The sequence below is a fragment of the Boleophthalmus pectinirostris genome, unplaced genomic scaffold, assembly GCF_026225935.1.
Source record: "Boleophthalmus pectinirostris isolate CB_2022bp ecotype Guang Dong unplaced genomic scaffold, ASM2622593v1 HiC_scaffold_10, whole genome shotgun sequence".
In the NCBI taxonomy this organism is placed as follows: Eukaryota; Metazoa; Chordata; class Actinopteri; order Gobiiformes; family Gobiidae; genus Boleophthalmus; species Boleophthalmus pectinirostris.
In genome coordinates, this window is record NW_026570971.1 from 26261520 (window position 1) to 26283886 (window position 22367).

The window sequence follows — 22367 nt, forward strand, 5'->3', positions numbered from 1 at the left end:
TATGCCATTTTAGTGGAACATTTCAGGCAAAAAACTCCATCTCCATAGATAGAATAAGGTTTTGGATCCTCCACTAAAAAATGTATATAGTGACTGTTCAATTTGTGTTTAATCCAGTCAAAAATGGTGCAAAGTATTTCAAAATACTACATTTCTGTTACCAAGGCTGTTTATATTTTGTTACTTCCTCAAAAACATACCTGGAGTTGTGTTTTGTTTCATTCACACATGTTTGAGTAACCCTTTATTCTGTCTGTCTGCATCTCCAAAGCTCACAATGCTCTGTTCCACCTTGTGATGTCATGTAGAGGTAATTTTCAACAGCTAGCTCTTACTTTAGTTCAGAAGAGATTGGCAATTTCAGGGTTGAAATGATCCAAAGGATTCTAGTGAAGGTGTACGGAGTTTAAAAACACAGTGGAATCAGGTGTTTATAACAGATCGGAAAATGACATAATACGGACCCTTTAAACGAACTTAAAGATAGCCAAAAAAAACAAAAAAACAACACCATGTATAGAAACTAGTGATACAGTGCCAACTATAACAATGTTTAACTTGACAAACTCATTGCGTTGCTAAATTTGCATAGTGCAGTTTTTTCCCATGTTGCAAAAGAAACTTCAGCAGAAAACAGAAGTACATTGTAAGTGTATGGAACAGCCCAGTAAACAAGGTCTGTATAGAGGTGACCTGAGGATAGAGCAACAGAGATGATCCAAAACCAACTCCTTCACCTCAAATAAACTGCAAATAAACAGCCCAGTAATGTATGCATGTGAATTAATGCGTGTGTGTACGTGCGCAGAGTGGAGCTGTGACCCAGGAAAAGCACTGAGGGATTATGGGAGATGAGATTTGCAGAACCCTGACCCCATCCAACCCCGCTCAGCCCAAAAAGTCTCTGGAGTGTAACTGTAGACTGGCAGACAGGGGGGAAGCGGGTTCACACGGGACAGGCAGATGTGCAGAGAGGAGTTAACACTGATCAACACTCAGGAAATATGGAGGAAATAAAATTAGGGTGAATTTTACTCCTACTACTACTACAACTATTACTATAGCCTACCTACTACTATTACTATAAGTACTACCACTGCTCAATATATACTCATACTTATTATATTTTAGACACTTAGGAAATATGGGCAAAATAAATATTGGATGATTTTACTACTAATAGTACTACTACTGCAGCCTACCTAATACCATTACTGTTACTAGCCTACTTACTACTACTGCCTACCAACTACTCATGTAACTTGACTATTTACTACCACTACTACAAATGCAATTACAAATGCAACTGCTACTGCAGCTACTACCCAACTTAATACTACTGTTACTGCAACGACCCTTCCTTCCACTAGTACAACCACTTTCTTCCACTACTACCCCAATTGTAGTGCTGCAACTACTACTTACTGCTATGACTACTGCTACTTCGATTACAACTACTACCTCAATAACTACAACCACGACTACTGCTGCTACTGCTGTTACTACTACTACTGCTGCTACTATTACTACTACTCCTCCATTAAATGTAGGTTCTAGCTCTTCACCCCTCATGTCCACTCCTGACAGTTATACAGGACAAAACCCACAGCATAGTTGAAGTTTAAAATAGTAGGATCAAGTCTAACAAGTCTAAAAATACTCCCTGAGCTCTCCGCCCTGTGAGCCATAAGGGAGATGAGAAGGAAATGACATGAGCGGTCACATGTCTCTAGTTGTAATTATTTCATTCATTTAGCGCTAACTTGGTTTAGAGCTGATGGAGAGTAACTGAGTGAAATTACATAACCAGCAGTAGTTTGGTCAACAGTACTGTGGTCTGGAGAGGTTTTATTTGGGTCTACATTAGTATAAATATTATGTAGTTTTGTTCATGTATTTAATTTTGTTACACTTTTTAGGTGTTTCTGTGAGTAAATTACAAGTGAAAATGTGCAGGCAACGGGAATAATAATATAATAAAAGTTTTTTTTGTTTTTTTTTTATCACAAAGCAAGTACCTGTTACTACTATCAATACAGCCGCTACTAATTCTAATACCACGTCTACTCGAACTACTACTACTGCTGCTACTACTATTACTAATACAACCACTGCAACTGCAATGGTTAGAACTTTTTTTTAATCCTCGACTGTCTAAAACTCCAAAACTAAAACTACAACTACAACTACTGCTACTGCTACTACTGCAGTAATTAACACTTCTACTGGCACCTTCATCTTCAGTTGCCATAATGTGTTGACTATCTACATGTAACTACAACTAGCTAGTAATTTCTACTACTTTATCAAGAGCAACTATAATTATTACTTCTGCTTCTACTGTTACCAATAATACTACAAGTACAGATACAACCACAACTACTACAACTGCTACAACTAGTGCAACTTTTCCCAGCCCTCTCTCCACTTCTCTCTCTCTCCATCGCCTCATCTAACTTGTCCCTTCCGCTACATTGCACTGCTCCATCTTGCCCCATACAAACATGACCCTATTTGGGATTGTGGGAAGGTGGCTGCAGTCTGCGGGGTGGCTCAGATTATCACCATGGCAACCCACATCCAAACAGACCAATGGGACGAGGACATGAGGACCGAGTGAGTTCACACATTTCTGGTCCATTACTGAACTACAGTAATAGATTATGGGGTTTGTGCTAAATCATGATATACTGAATGAAAGGATGACGTCGCCAAAGTAAAGGATGATACTGCTGAAGTAAAATATGATGCGCTTAATTTTTTGTGAGCTTTAAGGCATGTCATAATGTTGTAACCTTGTTAAAACATATCTTGAGTTGTGTTTTGTTTCATTTACACATGTTTGAGAGCCCCTTTATTATTAGTCTGTCTACATCTCCAAACCTCAAAATGCTCTGTTCCACCTTGTGATGTCATGAAGCGGTAGTTTTCAAGTAAAGCTACTCTTTTACCTTTTGTTCAGTAGAGATTGGCAGTTCCAAGGCTGAAATTATCCAGACCCGTATTACAAAATGACATCACAAGGTGGAACAAAGTGTTTTCCGGTTGAGAGCAGAACTCGTATGTTAATTCATATGTTAAACATGTGTGGAAAAACAAAACTCCAGGCATGTTTTTGATGAGGAAACAACATTACAACACAGATCAGTAAATGGGGTAATATGGGCCGTTATACACTGGCTACATTTACAGTAAATTACTATAAAATCATACACACAAAAATTGGACTATCAAAAACAAAAAAAAATAAACCAAATATAACAGTTGGAATTTTTAGTACAATATAAACTAATACTACCAATTTTATCATATCTAGTTACTGTGTTTTACGCATATTTGCTTTATCTAAAACGTTATGTACTTTGGAGCAGTACAGGCTGTTTTTAAATGTGCTCTATAAACAAACCTTGACCTACTTCTGCTACTGAATACAATTACTTGGCCAACTTTTGAATTAAAATACTCACGTCCAACTCTAAGTGATATTTTTTGCGACCAAAAGTTACCTTAATCATACTCAATTAAGGACCCTATTTTGTCTACTAGCTCAATTTCCACAGCTAATACGCTAAAAAGAGTTAAAGGTAGAGTTACTCTTCAAACTAGACATATGAAATCCAAATGATGTATGACTAAAAAGCCAGGAGCAGACAGGATTGAGACATACAAACCTTTTCTATGGATGGATTTCTATGGATTTGCCAATAAAGCATCACTGCATATGAACTCTGCTGTGACGAACATTGTGCTAAAACTGGAGATCAAATTCCCAAATAGCTTTCTGTATATAAAATCACTTCAGTATTGAACTTGGCGCATATGAACTGCACAGCTTTCTTTGCTTTGGAATGACTGGGCCAAGACTTAAAATATCTGACACGTGTTCACTTGTTTTAGCTGCCTTTTCACCCAGGCAGGAGCTTAAAGGAATCCCTCCCTGGCTCCAGGAATAATAAATCATATTATGTGTATTTTCCTTTATTTAATACTTAATCTAATACAATTACAGATGCCTGAATAAGCGCATTGTGCTATGACCTCTTGAACATTTGACACAGAAGATACTGTAGTCATCACCTGCATTTGGTTTCACAACATAGGTAAAAGTGAAAAATCAGGAGAGAGAAGTTTCCAAAGTACTACCTCAAAAAGTATTATCTCAAGTACATTTCTTGATAAATTACACTAAGTCAAGTCTTAAAAAGGACTAAACTAGTAGGCTACATATCGCACACTTAATAATAACTATACCTAGATCAGGATTAAACCAGGATTAACCTAGACTATCTTCAATTTGAACTAATAGCAAAACCAGGTATAGAAAGCAGAACAAAGCCCATATAAAGAACACTTTACAGGATACAACTTCAGACTTGGCACTTCATCTGAACAAGACTAGACCTTGACCAAATTAGAACTACAACAGGATCAAACCAGGTCTAGACTAAGACCAACCCTAGACCAAACCAGGACTAAACCAGGTCAAAACAAGGTCCAAATTAAGTCTAACCAGGATTAAACCAGGATCAAGCCAGGACTAAACTAGGACTAAACCGTGACCAAACCCGTAACGAAGCCTGAGTAACTTTTTTGGACCATCAGCTGTTCCCCTCCCACATTTTGAGCTCCTCTGTTTTGAGAAAAGCAACTCCCCATCTGCTAATGCTAAAATCTTGCTATTTTGTTTGAATGACTGGCTCTGCAGTGGTCATGGTCCAGGGCCAGGACAAGGGAGGAAGCCAAGGGGACAGCCCAGAAGTGAAGCACATCTGGGGGATAGAGTCTTGGAGAGTTGGCCTCCAAGTCGCCAGTGGACACTGTATTTGCCAACTCTGTCTGTTTACTTACTTAAACTTGCTGCAAAACGAAAACAAAACACGAAAATGTTTACCAGCTGAACCTAAAATACATAATTGATTTGAGTATCTTGGACTGGATGTTCTCAAATTGTCAAACCTTATTTCTGAATACATTTATGACACTGCATATTTACATTTAACGCTTCGTTAACTGCCAGTTCCATATTGATTCTTCTTATTTCTTGCAGCCAATATCTTGCCTGACAAAAGCAATTATCTTGAAAAAAGTACAGAAACCTGATAAGAACTCTCAACCCACTATATCATATTATTGTAAGTTAAAACCAAAACAACTGCACTTAGTTTTAACACAGTAAGTCCAGTTGTTTTCATTTAACTTATCTATATTATTCCTGGATGTCTCAAAATTTGCATCAGCCAAATATGATACAATGCAGAATATGCAATTAATCAATTTTTAATTAAGATAGAGCCAGATCATTTCCAAGTGTCAATGATCAGCTTGGGTTTTCTTTTTAATTGAGAAGTCTACAGCCAATCCTCTGTCAGTTAAAATATGCAGTTTGGGGGCAGAAATCAGACTTTGGATAAGGACATCTGATTATTTTTTGTGTAAAATTGCAGTTATTAAAAGGCTGTATTGTTAATGTTCAAGAAATGCATATTTAAAAGTCCCGGATCTGTGTTTTTAAACTCCATACACCTTTATTAGACTCATTTGGATAATTTTGCCCTGAAATTGCTACCTTAACTTAAAAACTACCACCACTGGAATAGAGCATTTGAGCTTTGGAGGTGTAGATATACTAATGATAAAGGGTTCCTCAAACATATGTGAATCAAACAAAACACAACTCCAGGTATATTTTTGATGATGTAACAACATTGTAACATGGCTTAAAGCTCATAAGAGTAAATTTTGTATAATACAGGACCATTAAAATCATTGCATTTGTTAATAAGATATATAAAATAAAAATTAAACATCAATCAACTTCATAAATAAAAAGTGATACATTTTTTGAGGATCATATCTCTTATCCCTAGATTTTATTTTACTTAATCTTTGTAATCCTTGTATGGGGCACACACACACACACACACACACACACACACACACACACACACATGAGCAATAAGGGCAACAAGGGCAAAGCGTAGGCGGTTGTGAGGTATGCTAGCTTGGATCATATTCAGATGCACAGGGCCAAGTAGCGACGCTAGTATGTTTGCTCTCAACTCTCACTCTGCCTCTCCATCTTTTCCATCTCCCCTCCGCCTGACGCTCGACGCACACTTCCAACTATTTTTCCCCCCAAAACAAACCATCCGTCTACCTCTCCCCTCTCATCTGTCCACCAAATTTTGACATTCCTTCGCCCTGTGACTCCTGCCAGTTCCAAAGCAAGTTTCCCCCAGTTTCACAGGAAGCCAAAAGTTCAGTTTTTTTGAGGCCAGGTTTTGTCTGGAGTGGTCCCATTGTGCTGACTTGGCCTGATCTCCAGCCCAGTACTGAGACCCTAACAGACCACTGAAGATATGTGCCTGTCTATCAAACGCCATGTAGAGATCTTAATAGAACAAAGTCTCCATTGAAAACTCACCCTTATTTCATAGATAACCTCAAGTTAATCATTATTTCATCTTTGTACTGTTTCTCCTTACTGTGTATAGCTGAGATATATTTGTATTACTATATTTCTATTTTATTTATTGCTCTTTGATATTATAATATATTGTGATGTGTGAGCTACTATGTCCAAATCATTTCCTTTGTGGGTCAGTAAAGTGTAGTTGCAACCTGCATTTTTACTGTGTGAAGACTTGCCATTGAAGAGATTTGAACTATAACTTGTCATTGTGGTCACCGGCTTCTCTCAAAGTACATTATGTTTGATGTTTTACTGTGGAACATTCAAGGCAAAACAATAACATCTCCATGGAGACAGACAGTTGGCTGACCCTGCATTAGTCTCAAGCATAGCCATATTCAAAGTGTTAAGTCGGGAAGGACATCTGGGTTAAAAATCCTTTGACTTCTCCTCAATATTCAACATATATTCAGACTTGAAATCAGCATGAGTAAAAAAAAAAAAAAAAGCTACTTGTATTTAATAATATGAGAACCCTATAATAAAATGGCCAATATCTACAGGAACTACATACCTACATATGAACTACATAAAACTAAAATTCTAAATAACCATGTTTCTGAGGCATGATTTACTGTGCAAACTGCTGATGTCCTATTCTGAGAATTCTAGTAACTTGGCCATTGACTTGAACAATATTTGCTGAATTATGTATCTAGTGATAGAGATAGTCTGGGGTTTGATAACAGTTTAAGTACATATTGATATAAAGATCTACATGCTGTGTCTGAGTACAGGAGATGTTTGAACAGCTTTGTATGATTTATGATAGTGTTTTGTAATAGCATAAAAGGGCTGGTAACTTTTACAGAAATCATTCATGGACATTTAAATCTATTCCTATGATCTAAAATACTGTACTAAACAAATATGGAGAATAGTACAAAATAAACAAGTTTAAAAAGGGGTAAAAATAGTAGTTTGCATCATCTAAAACTATGGGTACCAGAAAACTGAAAAAACTGCTCTATGAATCTGAAAATACTGTGATTAAAAAGTTGAAAAAGGTACACTACCAGTCAAAAGTTTAGACACACCCTCTCATGTCTTTATTTTGAGTACATTTCATATACACATAGAAGACATTAATATATGAAGTAGGATTATGGAATTATGTTTGGTAAATGTGCATTGAGCAACTTTTCTGCTGGACAGTCAGCTAATCGGAGACGTTATTGCTTTACCTGGAATGTTCCAAGGTATGACTTTAAACATTTTCATCTAGCATTTCTTCATTATGGGTGTTTCTAGTGCTCAAAAATTGAAAATTAATTCCTTGTGTGAAAAGGGGCGACTCTCACAGATATGAATTGTAAATGTAGCGTAGTCCTGAAACCTGCTTGCCTCTCTTGTGATAGGTTAATATGTACTGTGGAACAATCTAGACAAAGTAATGACATCGCCATGGAGACAAGGAGGTGGCGGCCCCTCCTCTAGAAATGTTACGCAGTGCAAATTTAAGTAAACCAGATGGTGCTTTCCCCTATTAGATTTACCCATTCCCTCACGTGCTTGCCTTTGTTTGCATATGTGTCTTTGATAAAACCATGGAGAGTGTCTGAAAGGCTCCCTTCAGCTACAGCAGGACTCTACAGGTATGCAAGACCCCCCACCCCCTCCCCACCTCCCTCCTACACCCATCCTCCCCCATCCCACCACAGCATAGCCTTCACCAACAAGGCCTTTATTGTAAACCGCCGTAAGACGATAGCGTTCGGGGACGGCTTCAGCTATGTGGTTACCCGGACAACCCGTGCACCTTCCCACCTCGGACCCCCATCTCCAAACCCCCCCTCCCCCTACCGCTTTTACCTCAGAGAAGCTCCATTCATCCATTCATTTTTGGGCAGGACTGACTTTCTTTGAGGGCGGGAGGGGGGTAGAGAAAGGTGTGCTTTATACGCCTCGCTCCAATGCAAAAGGCCATTGAGTTTATACGGGACAATGACACTCACAGGCAGCCAGCGGGGTCCAAATTTGGGTAAGAGACAAGAAATGCTAACAGAAATGATATGCACTATCTATGGTATGGGGAGAAGTATAATATTGATCAAACTTAGTTTAAATAAATGTAAAAAAAAGTATATGTAAATGTTGCTCCCAGAAAGTGTTTACTAGAGGATAGATTATGGATATATAAGGAAAGACATCTGACATAAACATATTATAAACTCTATATATGAACATAACGTACATTGTTGCAAACCGGGGAAGGGGCAATTATTTCAATGATATGTTACAGAGCAGAAAAGTTAAGAGAAAAGAAAATAATTGAGGTTTTCAGATCTGATTCTTAAGTGCAGAATCTGTATCTTAAGTAGCTCAGAATCTGGAAAACACTTACCACACCTAACACACCTAATTCACATTTTAGAGATTAGCAGTGAATTTTCCATAAAATTTGTCAAATCAGGAAAATGTTATATCATATTATTTAAGCCTATATTTTAACTCTTATTCTATGATCAACAAAGGGTTTTCCTTAGTGTATGACCAGCCTAAAGGTAGTATTTGAGATCATTCCAGGTCCAAGGGTTTCAGAATGATGAAAAATTGGGAGCATTTGCATTTGTTGTCACAGCAATTAACAATTAAAAACTATTATAAAAATATGACATGATTTGAATGTCGAAAAGTTCTAAAAATGTCGCCTGAAACCAATGTATAGTGTATATAGTAAGACTGGGAAGGGCATATGTAAAACCTCTGCTCAAACAATATGCAAATCTCTCTACAACACAATGTGATCCTGAAGAAAAAATAAACCAAAATATGACCGTTACATTGACGCCCTTCAGTTAGTGTCTACTCCCGTCTCCCTTATGTGACATTATAGACTCATACAGGCTGGAGACGGTCCTACCTGTTGTGTGCGTCTCTGGTTCACTGTTTCGGGGGCTGCTCCGGAGTCGCCGCTCTGGCTTCTTCCCTCCTGGACTGACTCCGCCCCCTGACCCCACCGACCCCAGTGACGGAGCGTGGGACTTGCTGCTGCATCAAAAACGAAAATATGGTTAGAGAACGTTTAAAATTAGATCTCAACGTAGTATTTTATGTGAAAAGCTTAGCAGATTGTACCGGCTGTAAATAGATATAATAAACATGTCACAACAGAAACATGAATCACTGTCAAAAGAGCTTCTGAATGCTACAATAAAAATGTCTAACATATTGGCTATCTTAAACAAAAAACACCTGGTTTTATTTAAAATTCTTTTAAGGTGGTAGGATAATAAAAATATGATAAAAATGAACAGCTATAATAGGTTTTTTGTGTCTTTGTTCACATTGCATAATGAAAGGGAAAGCACAACATAAAGCCTGTGTCTGTCAGTTGAACTACATTATAACAATGATTTATTTCATACACAACATGATTACTTCTACATTGTAACCTTCATATTGAGAGGTGCACTGTGTAACTTGACTTCACGTTGATGTTATTATTTTTTTCTTGAATGTTCCACAGTATGGCATTTAATTTAACTATTGCCATGGAGACAAACAGGCCAAGTTGCAGGTCAGAGATCACAGTAATGTTGCATGTTTTGGAGGTAGTTTTGAGCAATAATATAATAACAAAAACACTAAAGATACTGTGCAACAATCCCACTCAATAACACCATGGAGACAAGCAGATGTCGAACCTTCCTCCTGAAAAGTTACACAGTGCACCTTTAACACAAGCTTTTCACCTGTATCCATTGGGTTGTGGGCCCAGGCTGTTCTTGTAGTGAGTGGAGGGAGGAGAGTTGAGTCGGTTTTGTCTCTTTTCATTGATCTTTTTGGGCTGTGGCTTCGTGTACGTCTCCTCTCTGCTGCTGATGTAGTTGGACATGCCATAAACAGGGATGATTTCTAAAAGAGACATTAAAAATATATGTCAGAAAAGGATTTGTAATATGGATGACAAAAAATAGCTTTCTGCATCTTAATAGGCTCTGTGGACAATAGCACCCGGCCACACTGTATGGATGTTTTGCTAAATCATGCTAAAATGTATAAATATTTAAAGATAAGGCATTAGACAGGGATCTGCACGTAAATGTGACAGACAACATGTACACAAAAAGAACACAAATCAAATGAATACTTGAGCAGAGGACAAAGGCAGAGGTTTGTGTTTCAATGCATTAAAGATAGTTTCTCAATCCTAACGCTAATGCTAATGTTGAGGCATAATAAATTATACATTATAACACGACAAACTGAAGTCATCTACACTTCAAAATAACTGGGTAGTCTTTACTTAATTAGAATTTTAATTGGATGTTTATTTTGGTTTATTTTTACAATTTTAATAATAGTGACTGTTCACTTAGAGACAGTGCGCTAGTTCGCATGTATGCTCAATTTGTAATATGGATGACAACAAAACTGCTTTCGGCATCTTAATTAGTGTGTATATTTTGTACCAAGGATATTATTATTACAATATTGCTTCAACTTTATGTATTGCGTTTGTAAATAAGAGGACATTTTAATTTTACAGAAAGCCAAAAATGTATTTATATACATTATTTATCTGTTAGCCTCCTATCACTTCTGATAGTGCTGCTCATTTGTGATTTCAACATATTGCACTCTCTGCTGTTGCCAGAAGAGGGTGATAATCATTGAGTTCTACTCCCTAGGGGTGAATAAAGTATTTGGCTGTGCAATTAAGCCAAAATTTTAATTACAGTTATTAAGTAACAGTTTTGAAAAGTCATGATTTCAATTGTATCAAGTAATTGTAATACATAATGAAGGTCCAATATTACACAAAATCGACTCTTGTGAGCTTTAAGACATGTTATAATGCTGTGATCTCCTCAAAAACATATCTAGAGCTGTGTTTTGTTTCATTCAAACATGACAAACATTCATGTTTGAGTAATCCTGTATACTTTATTATTACTCTGTCTACATCCCAAGAGCTCAAAATGCTCTGTTCCACCTTGCAAAGTGGTAGTTTTCAAGTTAACAGCTACCTTTTACCTTTTGTTTAGTATAGTTTGGCAATTACAAGGCTGAAATTGTCCATATAATTCTTGTGTCTGGAGTATAAAAACAAAGTGGAGCACTTCCTGTATCTCCACATGACATCACAAGGTGGAACAGAGTGTTTTCAGTTTGAGAAAAGAAAAAGGAAAAAGAACAAACCACAACTCTGGATATGTTTTTGATCAGGAAACATTACATAGATCAGAAAACAGCATAATAGACACTTTAAAAAACATCCTGTTGTGTGGTTGTGTTTACCTTGGTCGGTGTACATGGGGGGCAGGTGGTGCTGGTAGTACTGTGGGGGTATGTCTCCGGGGCTCACAGGGGGGTAGAAGGAGTGGGAGTTGGGGATGAAGTGCGGGTGGGTCAGGTAGGGGGGCAGGTGATGTGTGGGGGACAGGGCTGGAGAGTAGGAGGGGGGGTAGCACTCTGGAGACTGAGGGGTTACCACCACCCGCCGGACCCCCGTGGTGTCTTCCAAAACCTGGGAAGAGAAGCAGACGGCACCATGGTGAGTGGAGAGGGAGAGAGATAATGAGGATATAGAATGTAGGATTTCACTCAGACAGATTTTCAGAATGTTGGTTTTAAACATGCCTGGTTTGGTTTTGTTGGTGGAAGGCCAGCCACTTGCTTGCCTCAATGGAATGTTATTATTTACTTTGAATGTTCCACAGTATTGCATTAAGTTTATCTATCTCTACAGAGAAAAGCATGTGACACCAGTGAGCCATGTTAGAGGTCAAATCTGCAAAGTTTTTTCAAGTTTTTCAAAGTATTTTGGAGAAATAAAAATGATCCGTAATTGGATAAATGCAAAATGGATGTTTAATGCCATACTGTGGGACATTCCAAAGCAAAACTAGGCAATTTTTATGGAGGCAAAAAGGTAGTGGACCCCAAAAGTTCCACAGTGCATCTTTAAAATTGAACAGTAGAAGAACGGACAGATTTGCAAACCGATTTGAGCATTCAAATCACTTTACAATGAGGAACTATTAACCCCCTTTACAATCATAATCATAAACAAATGTACAGTGATAATTAAAGGTGCTGATTTTTACATTTTTACTAATTTTTATTTAAAAAGGTGAAAAAACATCTAGTTAATTTTAAATTGTTTGCAGTGATCTAAACTTATTCCTTCACTTTTACAAAGCATGAGATTAAAAGCACCTTTCAGAAGCCAGAGTGGAGTTTGCCTGTTACAACAACGCTAAACATATAATATATTAACAGTGCACTAGAAGTATTTCTTGGTTTATGATAAAAATGCTTCATAATTGGATGCAAACAGCACACAGCAGTCGTATATTTTAATCCCCAAAGCTGTTTTTAATATAGAAAACAAATGTTCCTTTATTATATGAAAAAAGTCAGACGCAGCACACATAACAATGTAGAGAGCAGTCTTTGTATGTATGAAGAATAAACGCCTGAAGAATTAGATTTGAGATTTATGTTGAAAAATCTTGAATATGAAATTAAAGGTGCACTGTGTAACTTTTCTGATGTAGGTTCCGCCATCTGCTTGTCTCCATGGAGATGTTGTTGGTTTGCCTGGAATGTCCCAGGATGACATTAATCATATCCAGCTTGCATTTACTCAATAACATGGGTTTTTACTGAGTTCAAAATTTGCATTCTTACTGGAAGTGGTTACTATTTGATTTAATGGTATAATGTAATTTATGCTGCCTGTTATTTATGAAGCTCTAACATGTCAAATTACTAGTTTACTTTTCATTGTAACCCTAAAATTTGAAGCTGTACCACCCCCTACACCACAACACATCTCCACTTTTTTGAAGTTGTTTTGATGAGAAATTTCTTGACAATGCTTCCACGCTTCAACAACAATGTTCAAAGCCCTGCCTCACATTACCATAGGTCCATAGGTTTAGATCTGCTGCAGTGAGGAGCACCCAGACACAGACACACACATTCCTCCTATTCACTCACTTACACAGAGCCACATACCAAGCCCAGGCCAAACAGACTCCCCGCGGAGAGGGGAAGTCACCCGCCTGTCCCACCAACAACAGAGGCCACCAACACACAGCACCATAACACCAGCATACACCACCACATGAGGCCAAATAACTACGGCTGGAGGCGACGAAAGAAATTCTTATCCTTTTTGTGGCAAAGGCTCTCAAAACTATTATGTATCTCTATGTATCTGACTCAAACTGTACTCACAAGACTACACCTGCCCAGGAGTTCATGCAAAAAAAGTATTTATGTAGAAAAAAAGCACTAGCAAGCAATGAATTCAAGTAAAGACAGATCAAACTTGTGAATGTGAGTTTCTTTTTACACATAAATACAAAAACCCAAATCTTTAGCTAACTCTGTCAGTCACTAACATCTCATTTCTGCTGTTGTCCCAAATAAGCCCTTATCATCTAAATAATGATCGACTGTCTACTACAAATTTTGTAAATAACACTAGATAATGCAAATAATACCAAAAAACATCTGAATAAAATCAAATAATACTGTAACTACATTATAACACAGCTTAAAGGTGCAACATGTAACAGCTCTACCTCACGTTTTTTCAATTACGGTGGTTTATAGCTCAAAAATACCTAGAAAACTGGCATTCTGACTGAGCGGGGTCGCCTCTCCACAGATCTAACCTGTAACTTGGTCTGGTTTGGTCTTAACAAAGATCAATAGTATTCTTTGAAACATTCCAGGTAAAAGAATAAGCATTTGACGTATTCTCCACCAGAAAAATTAAACAATGCGCCTTTAAAACTCACAAGGGTCAATTTTGCGAATATAGGACTTTAAATCAGACTTTGCTGCTTATAAAATGTATATCATTACTAAATAGTGAAAATATAGTGGGAAGGTTTCTGTGTGATACTAAAAAGTCCCTCCTACAACAAATACTCTCTCTGTAACCACAACTATTCCACCAAAGGTCACTCTTATTAGTAATACTTCCCCTGCTCATTATTCAACTGTTGAGGAAACATTTTTAGAGATTCTGTAACTGTATAAATAAAAAGTTTTTCTAGACTTGTTACACACCACTACTCAAAATTCAACGCACAAACACGTCATTCTTCAAAATAACTTCAAAGGTGATAAGTCTGACACACTGGAACCCACTGCGTCTGTGTGTGTACTAACAATAGTAGTATATAGGTCAGATGTACATCATAGCAGGACTTTGAACTTGTTTTCTTCAAGTGACAATGTTTTGCTGCAGAAATGTAGAATGGAGGGCAAACTGGGGCCTCTCTCCACATCAACTTCCCTTTAGTTCACTTGGATCAGCTCTCTTTCGCTCCCTCGCTCTCTATCTCTCCCTCCCCTCTCTCCTTCGCTCTCCCTCCCTCTCTTCCTCCTCTCTTCCCTCCACCTCTTCCCTCACCTCCTCCTCTCTCTCCTCTGTAGAACCTTATCTGCTTGTTGTGTTTTCTTTGTTGATCCACATGTCATCCCCGACTGTGACGGACTGCGTGTGTGGCCTATTTTTACATAGCGGTGTCATGGGTTACTTTTACTCCAGTAAATTTTGATCAAACATACTTTTTAGTGCTCTTGTCATCATTTACTTTGTACAACTTAACAATTTTATCATTTATAACATACCTCTTATAGGCCTACTGTAGAAATTCTCCTTTACAAAAAGTATTATTGAAAAAATTCAGAAGACATATGCAACAAAAATGAAAATCACCTTCAGATTTAAGATTTTTACGAGGTATTATTTGTAGGGGTGTACGATATTTATTGAGATATTGCGGGAAAGCTCATGATATGGTGGGGAGGCTCACGATTAGGAATGTAACAATACCCAAATCTCTCGGTACGATGTTTTCATGATATACATCTCACGGGACGATATTTGTTGCGATATCTTGTGGAGGCTAACAAAACTGTTAATATGCTACTTTTTCCTCTTAAAATGCCTTGACAAGACTTAATCCAAAGAGCTAAGACTTAAAAAGTGCTTAGAACTGTTATTTCTTCTTGTAGTCTACACTGAAATGGAGCAAAGGATCATGGTCTATGTAGTTTCCTCTGTCAGCTATTGCTGCACCAGAACTCTTAATTTAAGCAAAGAGACTGGTAATTCGATATATTGTGATGGTCCATGATATTATTGCGAGAACTTTGACAATATGATATCATGATATTTAGGTTATTGTTACATTCCTAATTATTTGTGCCACAAGACCAAAATGCTATAGCTAATGTCTCTGTGACAATATCCATAATGTATTTGTATTTATAGTAGTTAGGATTTGGAGTACTCCCTCATATAGTATACAATAATGATTTGACAGACTTGAGAACCTTTCTTATCTTATTTTTCCTTCCCCAAATAATAGCTTTAGTAGTACTAGGGAGCGTTTCCTATATAATTTTCAATATGCGTCTCTGGCTCACACTTAAAAGCAAAAGGCGATTCAAGCCCATCGACCATCTCTTTATAATGCAGTTGCTAACACAGACAATAGCCCTATAAACACATGTGCATAATCCATCTCTAACGGCTGCAGATTTGGACCCTCTCTCTCACCGTAGCGCATCCAAAACACCCCTCACACCCCCACTCCTCTCCTGTCTCCCCCTTTGGCCTGGTTTACATAAGAGTTACAGCGATTCCCGTTCACAGTTGGCCTGTTCCCTCCTCATACACACACACACACACCCACACAAACACACACACCCACACACAAAGACAACACAAACGCACAACCCACTGTGAGGCAATGACCGCCTGTCCACTGGCACCGGACTTAAGGAAAGAAGACTGGTTATTTATGTAGTGTTTATATTATTACTGTGTAAACATGTGTAATATAATTAAAGTGGATTTGTATATTTAGAAGACAATGTTACTTCATTAATATGATAAAAACTATGAGGGTAATAGTATTTTTATCTTTTTTGTAAATAAGGATGGGGACTAGAAGAGGGGTAATAATGGCAATGTGGTAGTAGTATTAGTAGTCATAGAAGAAATAGTAGTAGTAATAGTAATAGAAATAGTAATAGCAATAACAGTAGCAGTAGGTAGTAGGTTATAGGTAGTAGTAGTTGACAGTAATAACAGTAGTAGTAGTAGTAGTAGTAGTAGTAGTAGTAGTAGTAGTAGTAGTAGTAGTAGTAGTAGTTGTTGTTGTAGTTGTTGTTGTAGTTGTTGTTGTAGTTGTAGCTGTAGCAGCAGCCAATAGTAGAAATAGTAGTAGTAATAGTAATAGCAATAGTAATAATAGTAGTAGGTAGTAGCATTAGTAGGTGATAGCAGTATGCAGTAGTAGGTCATAGGTAGTAGTAGTTGATAGTATTGGCAGTAGTAGTAGTAGTAGTAGTTGTTTGTAGGAGTAGTATTAGCAGTAGCATTAGTAGTAACAGCCATGGTATAGTAGTATATAGTAATAGTACTAATAGTAATAGAAATAGAAATAGTAATAATAGTAGTAGAAGGTAGTAGTAGTAGTGTTCGTAGCAGTAGTAGCAGTAGCAGTAGCAGTAGTAGTAGTGGTAGTAGAAGTAATAGCTGTAGTAGAAACAGTAGTAGTAATAGTAATAGAAATAGTTATAGTAGTAGTAGGTAGTAGTAGTAAGTAGTAGTAGCAGGCAGTAGGTAGTAGTAGTGGTAGGTGACAGGAGTATGCAGGAGTAGGTACTAAGTTATAGGTAGTAGTAGCAATAGTAGTAGTAGTAATAGTAAAAGTAGTATTAGTAGTATTAGTAGCAGCAGCAGCAGCAATAGTGTCAAAACCAGGACTAAACTGGGACTAAACCTGGACTAGACCTGGGCTAAACTAAAACTAAAAGAGGACCAGACCAGCTCTACATCAGGACTAAACTAGGATCAAAACTGGACTAAATTATGACCGTTAGCGGCTGTAGCAATCTCAATAATAAAACCAGTATGGGAAGAATTGAGAAACAGTTGGAGCAATAGTCCTTGGAGTCAGAGAAGCTGTACCAGTCCCATTAAAATATAGGAATTTATAGTATTACAGTGAACCCACAAAATAACAAAATGGTTTTGTTAATATCATCCTTACATACAAATGCAGAAAGCCCAAACCACACTGTCAAACTGAGAAGTGCGCCTGTTCTCTTTAGGGGGCCATTTATGCCTCATAGATGTTCATTTAATTGGGCGCATGAGGGAGAGGAGGGAGGGCATCTGTGCATGTATTACACAACTGTCATTGTAACAGGGGTTTATTGTGAGAGATATTTTACTCCTCATAACTCAATTACCACGAGTGCCAAAACAAACAAACACAGTCACTGGCACTAACTGGATTGAGGGGATGAATGGGGCTGAAAAACATTGTTCTATTGTTCTATGTGTAAACGTCAGTGATTCAACACCAGAGGGGCAAAGAAAACAAATACTTTTACACAATTCATTAAAACGCATTTAAAAATATGTTGTGATAAAGGATGTAATTGCAGTTAAATGGTTATATGGTATTAGGGATGCATCAATCCAGCTTTTTCAGGTCTGATACTATAGCTATAAAAGTGCATTAAGTAGCTTTTCTGGTGAAAGTTCAGTCAAATATATATATATTTTTTTACCTCGTGGAGATGTAATTGCTTTGTAAGGAATGTTTCACAGTATGGCACTAAACCTTTCTATCTTAATGGAGACCAAAGCAGACCAAGCTACAGGTCAGATCTGTGGAGAGGCGACCCTTCTCACAGCCTGTTTTTTTCCATTTTTGAGCTATAAAACGACCTGTAATTGAATAAATGTAATGTAGATCTGTTTAATGTCATACTGTGGAACATTCCAAGCAAAGCAATGACAAATCCATAGAAAATGTCCTGGTATTCTGGTTCTCACATTGTAGTACTTTAACACTGCCTAAAACTTTTAAAAACTGAGAAATTATACCAACCAGTGTGATGGATCTGTATTTTTGGACAATACATATTTCTTGAGTTTGCTTCTTACATTTTTGTTTTTGTTTTTACAAGAATATATTGTAACCTGAACAACTGATAATTGGTTAATTGAATCTTAATCTTTACATTCCTACATTTACAAAGACACCTACTTGTATTCTTGTTAGTATTTTTACTTAAGTACGTCGTCTTTCCAAAACTTTTAAAAACCTCTAAAATTAACTGACCTGTGAGATGTATCTTTATCACATTGCAGTATTTTTACACAAGTACTAGTAATTTAACACTGCTCAAAACATTTCAAAACTCCAGTATTATACAGACCTGTGAGATGTATCCTGGGGGTACATGGATGGGGGGAATGGAGCCATTGGGAGACATCATGGGAACCTCTGCAGGACCTATAGGGCACAAGAGACACTTCATTTAAGTGGACGGCTTTGGGACAAGTCAAGTCTCATTCACACACATCAATCACCAGGGTGCATGCTGGGAAATCCGCCAGACACTTGTTTAAAGGAGAGGCCATTGACTGTGACCCTGGTGTGGACCACTGGCTCAGAATCATCCCAGTATTACAATGTATTAATAACACAAACACATAAGTTATTTTCTGTGACTTTAAAGCTGTACTATGTAACGTTTCTGATGAAGGTTCCACTACCTGCTTGTTTATATGGAGATTTTATTGCATTGCCTGGAACTTAACAGTGCATTTTTAAATTACAGATGTTTTTATTGCTAGAAGGTTTAATGCCATACTATGGAACATTCCAGGCAAAGCAATAACAGCTTCAAGGAATAAATGGCCAGCTTAAAAATACAGGTATCCTCTATTTGTGCAAGTCAAACAGACATTTTCAAACAATGTAGTAGTTGATTTCTAATTGATACTTTGCATCAATGGTCATTGTCATCAACGTTCACTGGGAGAGTGATGATAACTCTAGGCACTGCTCTGTCTGAAGCGCCCTTAAGACTTCATCTGAGTTGTATATGAACACAATCTGACCAAAAAGAATTGTCTTAACTGGAACTACAACAGGTGAGCTGATTTGTACTGTTAAACAAGTCCCTCTCAAACTTAAAACTTATTTGACAATATTTGCTAATTTGCGCTTGCGTCTCCATGGTAACTGATGCAAATACACGTAGAACACCCCCAGCATGATGTATCGATACCATGAAAGGAAATGGAAACCAAAAGACAAGATGATTTATAACAACATTTAAGGAACCACAGGAAAATAGATACCGAAACATTAAAGTTTCCTCTAACAAGACTGCATGACTCAAATTGAGGTTTTGAAACTTGTATTGTAATTGTGTGTGCTGTCAGTTGCAACCACTCAAATTGCTTTTTCAATTTGACCTCTATTAATCTTGAAAACCTAATCTTGTATGTTCCGATCCATGGGTTTCAGTATGATGACAAAATGTTACTGTTTGCATGGCGATTATAAACTTTAAACTAAATATTGAATCTTTTTAAAGGTAAAAAGTTTTGGGAATTGTAACAGGGAGATGATAGCCATGAATAGCCCTGTAAATATGGGTCTTAGATGGTGGCCACATAGACTCATATCTGACTCATTCGTTGCTTAGAAAATTCCCTTCACTTACAAATTCAGTCACAAAATGAATTTATTGAATTCATGTCCTTTAAAGGGCCTATATTACATTGCCTATACATTGAGTGTTTCTCTCAAACAGAAAACACTCTTGTGATGTCATGTGTAATGCAGGAAGTGCTCCACTGTGTTTTAAATCTCCATACACCCTCACTAGAATCATTTAGATCTAGAATTCCTGGAATCATCTGTACTGAACTAAAGGTAAAAGATAGCCGCCACTTGAAAACAACTGCTTCAAGACATCATAACGTGAAACATATCATTTTGACCTTTGAAGATGTAAACAGACTAATAAGAAAGGATTACTAAAATATGTGTGAATGAAACAAAACACAACTCCAGATATGTTTTTGAGAAGGTAACACAATTATAACTGTATAACTATATTATGACTTAAAGCTCAAAAGAGTAAATTTTGCGTAATATAAGTTCTTTAAATCAGTATCACAATATGCATCCCTGTAGGCAAATAATAAAACATCACAACCTAAAAAAAAAATCTCAAATCAAGTCAGAAATCTTGTTAAACTATCACTCAAATTCATGTATCGTAGGAGATTCAAAGTTAAACGTATGGACCATATGTTAAGTACATGGCAGAGCAGTCTATACGGGCTGTGCAAAAGCATCTGGCAGTAACAATGTGCTCATTTAGCTCCAACATGATGATGGATTTCTGTAGTTTCTCAGGAAAATATGGCTCTGAATATATAGAATGTATAATAGAATTAGCAGATTGAAATGGTATTGACTTTTCCAGTGCGCATATCTCCTGAAGTGCCTCTTTTCTTCCTGCATTAGTCAGTGATGGAGGTCCACTGCTGGTAAAGTCATTGGGACCCCGTCGGACCCCAGGACACACACACACACACACACACACACTCACACAAATATTTTCTAACCGATTACACACCATGTCACAAGCCTCCATTTTACAGTCTGCTCCAGTCAGCAAGACGTATATATGAATCACAAAAAGTGGAAATTTCTCTACAGATTTATTACCGTACTTTAGAAAACTTACACGCTTCTTACAAAGGTATGTTAAGTGGTAGCAGTGGCTCAGTGCTTAAAGCGTTCATGCCCCGATTACTAGAAAGTTACTGGTTTAAATTCAACTCTGACCTGTTGTTGTGCACTCTTGAGCAAGACACTTCATCAACCTTGTCTATGTATGAATGCATTGTGTGTGAGTGATTGATGGTGTTTGAAAGGGGAAATGGGGCAGATTGGCAGCCTCGCCTCTGTCAGTCTACCCCAGGACAGCTGTGGCAACTACATGATTTATTAAAGGGCCCATACTACACTATTTTCTCTTTGTTATAATGTTGTTTCCCCATCAAAAACATAAGTGGAGTTGTGTTTTGTTTCATTCACACATGTTTAATACAAAAATCCTGCATATTTAGGCTGTGTTCTTTTCAGAATACACTTTGTTCCACCTTGCCATGCCATGGGGTAATACAGGAAGTGCTCCACTGTGTTTTGAAACTCCATACATCTTTACAAGAATCATTTGGATCATTTCAGCTATGGAATTGCCAATCTCTACTGAACTAAAGGTAAAATGTAGCTGAAAACTTCTGCTTCATGACATCACAAGGTGGAACAAAGCATTTTGAGATTTAGATGTAGACCAAGTAATAATACTGAATTACTCAAACAAAAGTCAACTCCCGGTATGTTTTTGATGAGGCAACAACATTGTAACATGACTAAAATCTTATCTCAAGACTCTCACAAAACTTTCACATCAGTACATACTTGGATACCAGTTATTTGCTATTTTGACCCAGAAAAATAGTTGTAGCCTTGAACCTAGATTACTCTGCCAATGATCCTGACCATTAACAGTGTAACTGATTACTCACTTCATTCATCACATCCTGTGTCCGTTTACCTACACTTACTCACTCCATCCTTCCTTCTATCTCTCCATCCACCCTCTCTCTGCTTTCCTCTCTTCTACATTGCATCTTTTCTTCTTAATGTCCCAAAAACAAACTGGTACAGTAAACAGACTCCTACATTAGCGGGGCCAAAGTCTGTATTTAGAAATCCTGACTGAGTAATCCTGGATCGCATAGAGCGGCTTCAGAGGGTGGATACAGGCAGGTCTTTGAGAGCGGGGCAACGGCCATGGGGCAAATGCACAGCTCCTCCAAAACCTCTTTCCATCTGCGACTCACTGTCCGCCACATACACAGAAAACTAGTGTATCCTCACCATATATAGTACTGTATAATACATGCTGAGAGATATATTGGTATTACTATATTTTAAATTTTTACTTGTACATACACATTTATATAATTATGCTTTTTTTGATACTTGTCTCATTATTTTTGCTGCTTATATTAAACATATTA

At 37.4% G+C, this 22367-nt stretch overlaps 1 protein-coding gene across 2 annotated transcripts in view; it reads right to left on the reverse strand.

Annotated features, from left to right (window-relative positions):
• The window catches only part of fndc3ba (fibronectin type III domain containing 3Ba), a 153879-nt gene that overhangs the window by 55915 nt on the left and 75597 nt on the right, over positions 1-22367 (reverse strand). The window contains exons 4-7 of one of the 2 annotated variants that reach the window (XM_055157004.1): positions 18689-18765; positions 11717-11945; positions 10168-10330; positions 9336-9460 (exon numbers count right to left, since the gene is read on the reverse strand). In XM_055157004.1, coding sequence (XP_055012979.1) covers positions 9336-9460; positions 10168-10330; positions 11717-11945; positions 18689-18765 — 594 coding nt within the window. Of the gene's footprint in view, positions 1-9335; positions 9464-10167; positions 10331-11716; positions 11946-18688; positions 18766-22367 lie in introns of both variants that reach the window. The other variant, XM_055156999.1, reaches the window with a different exon arrangement.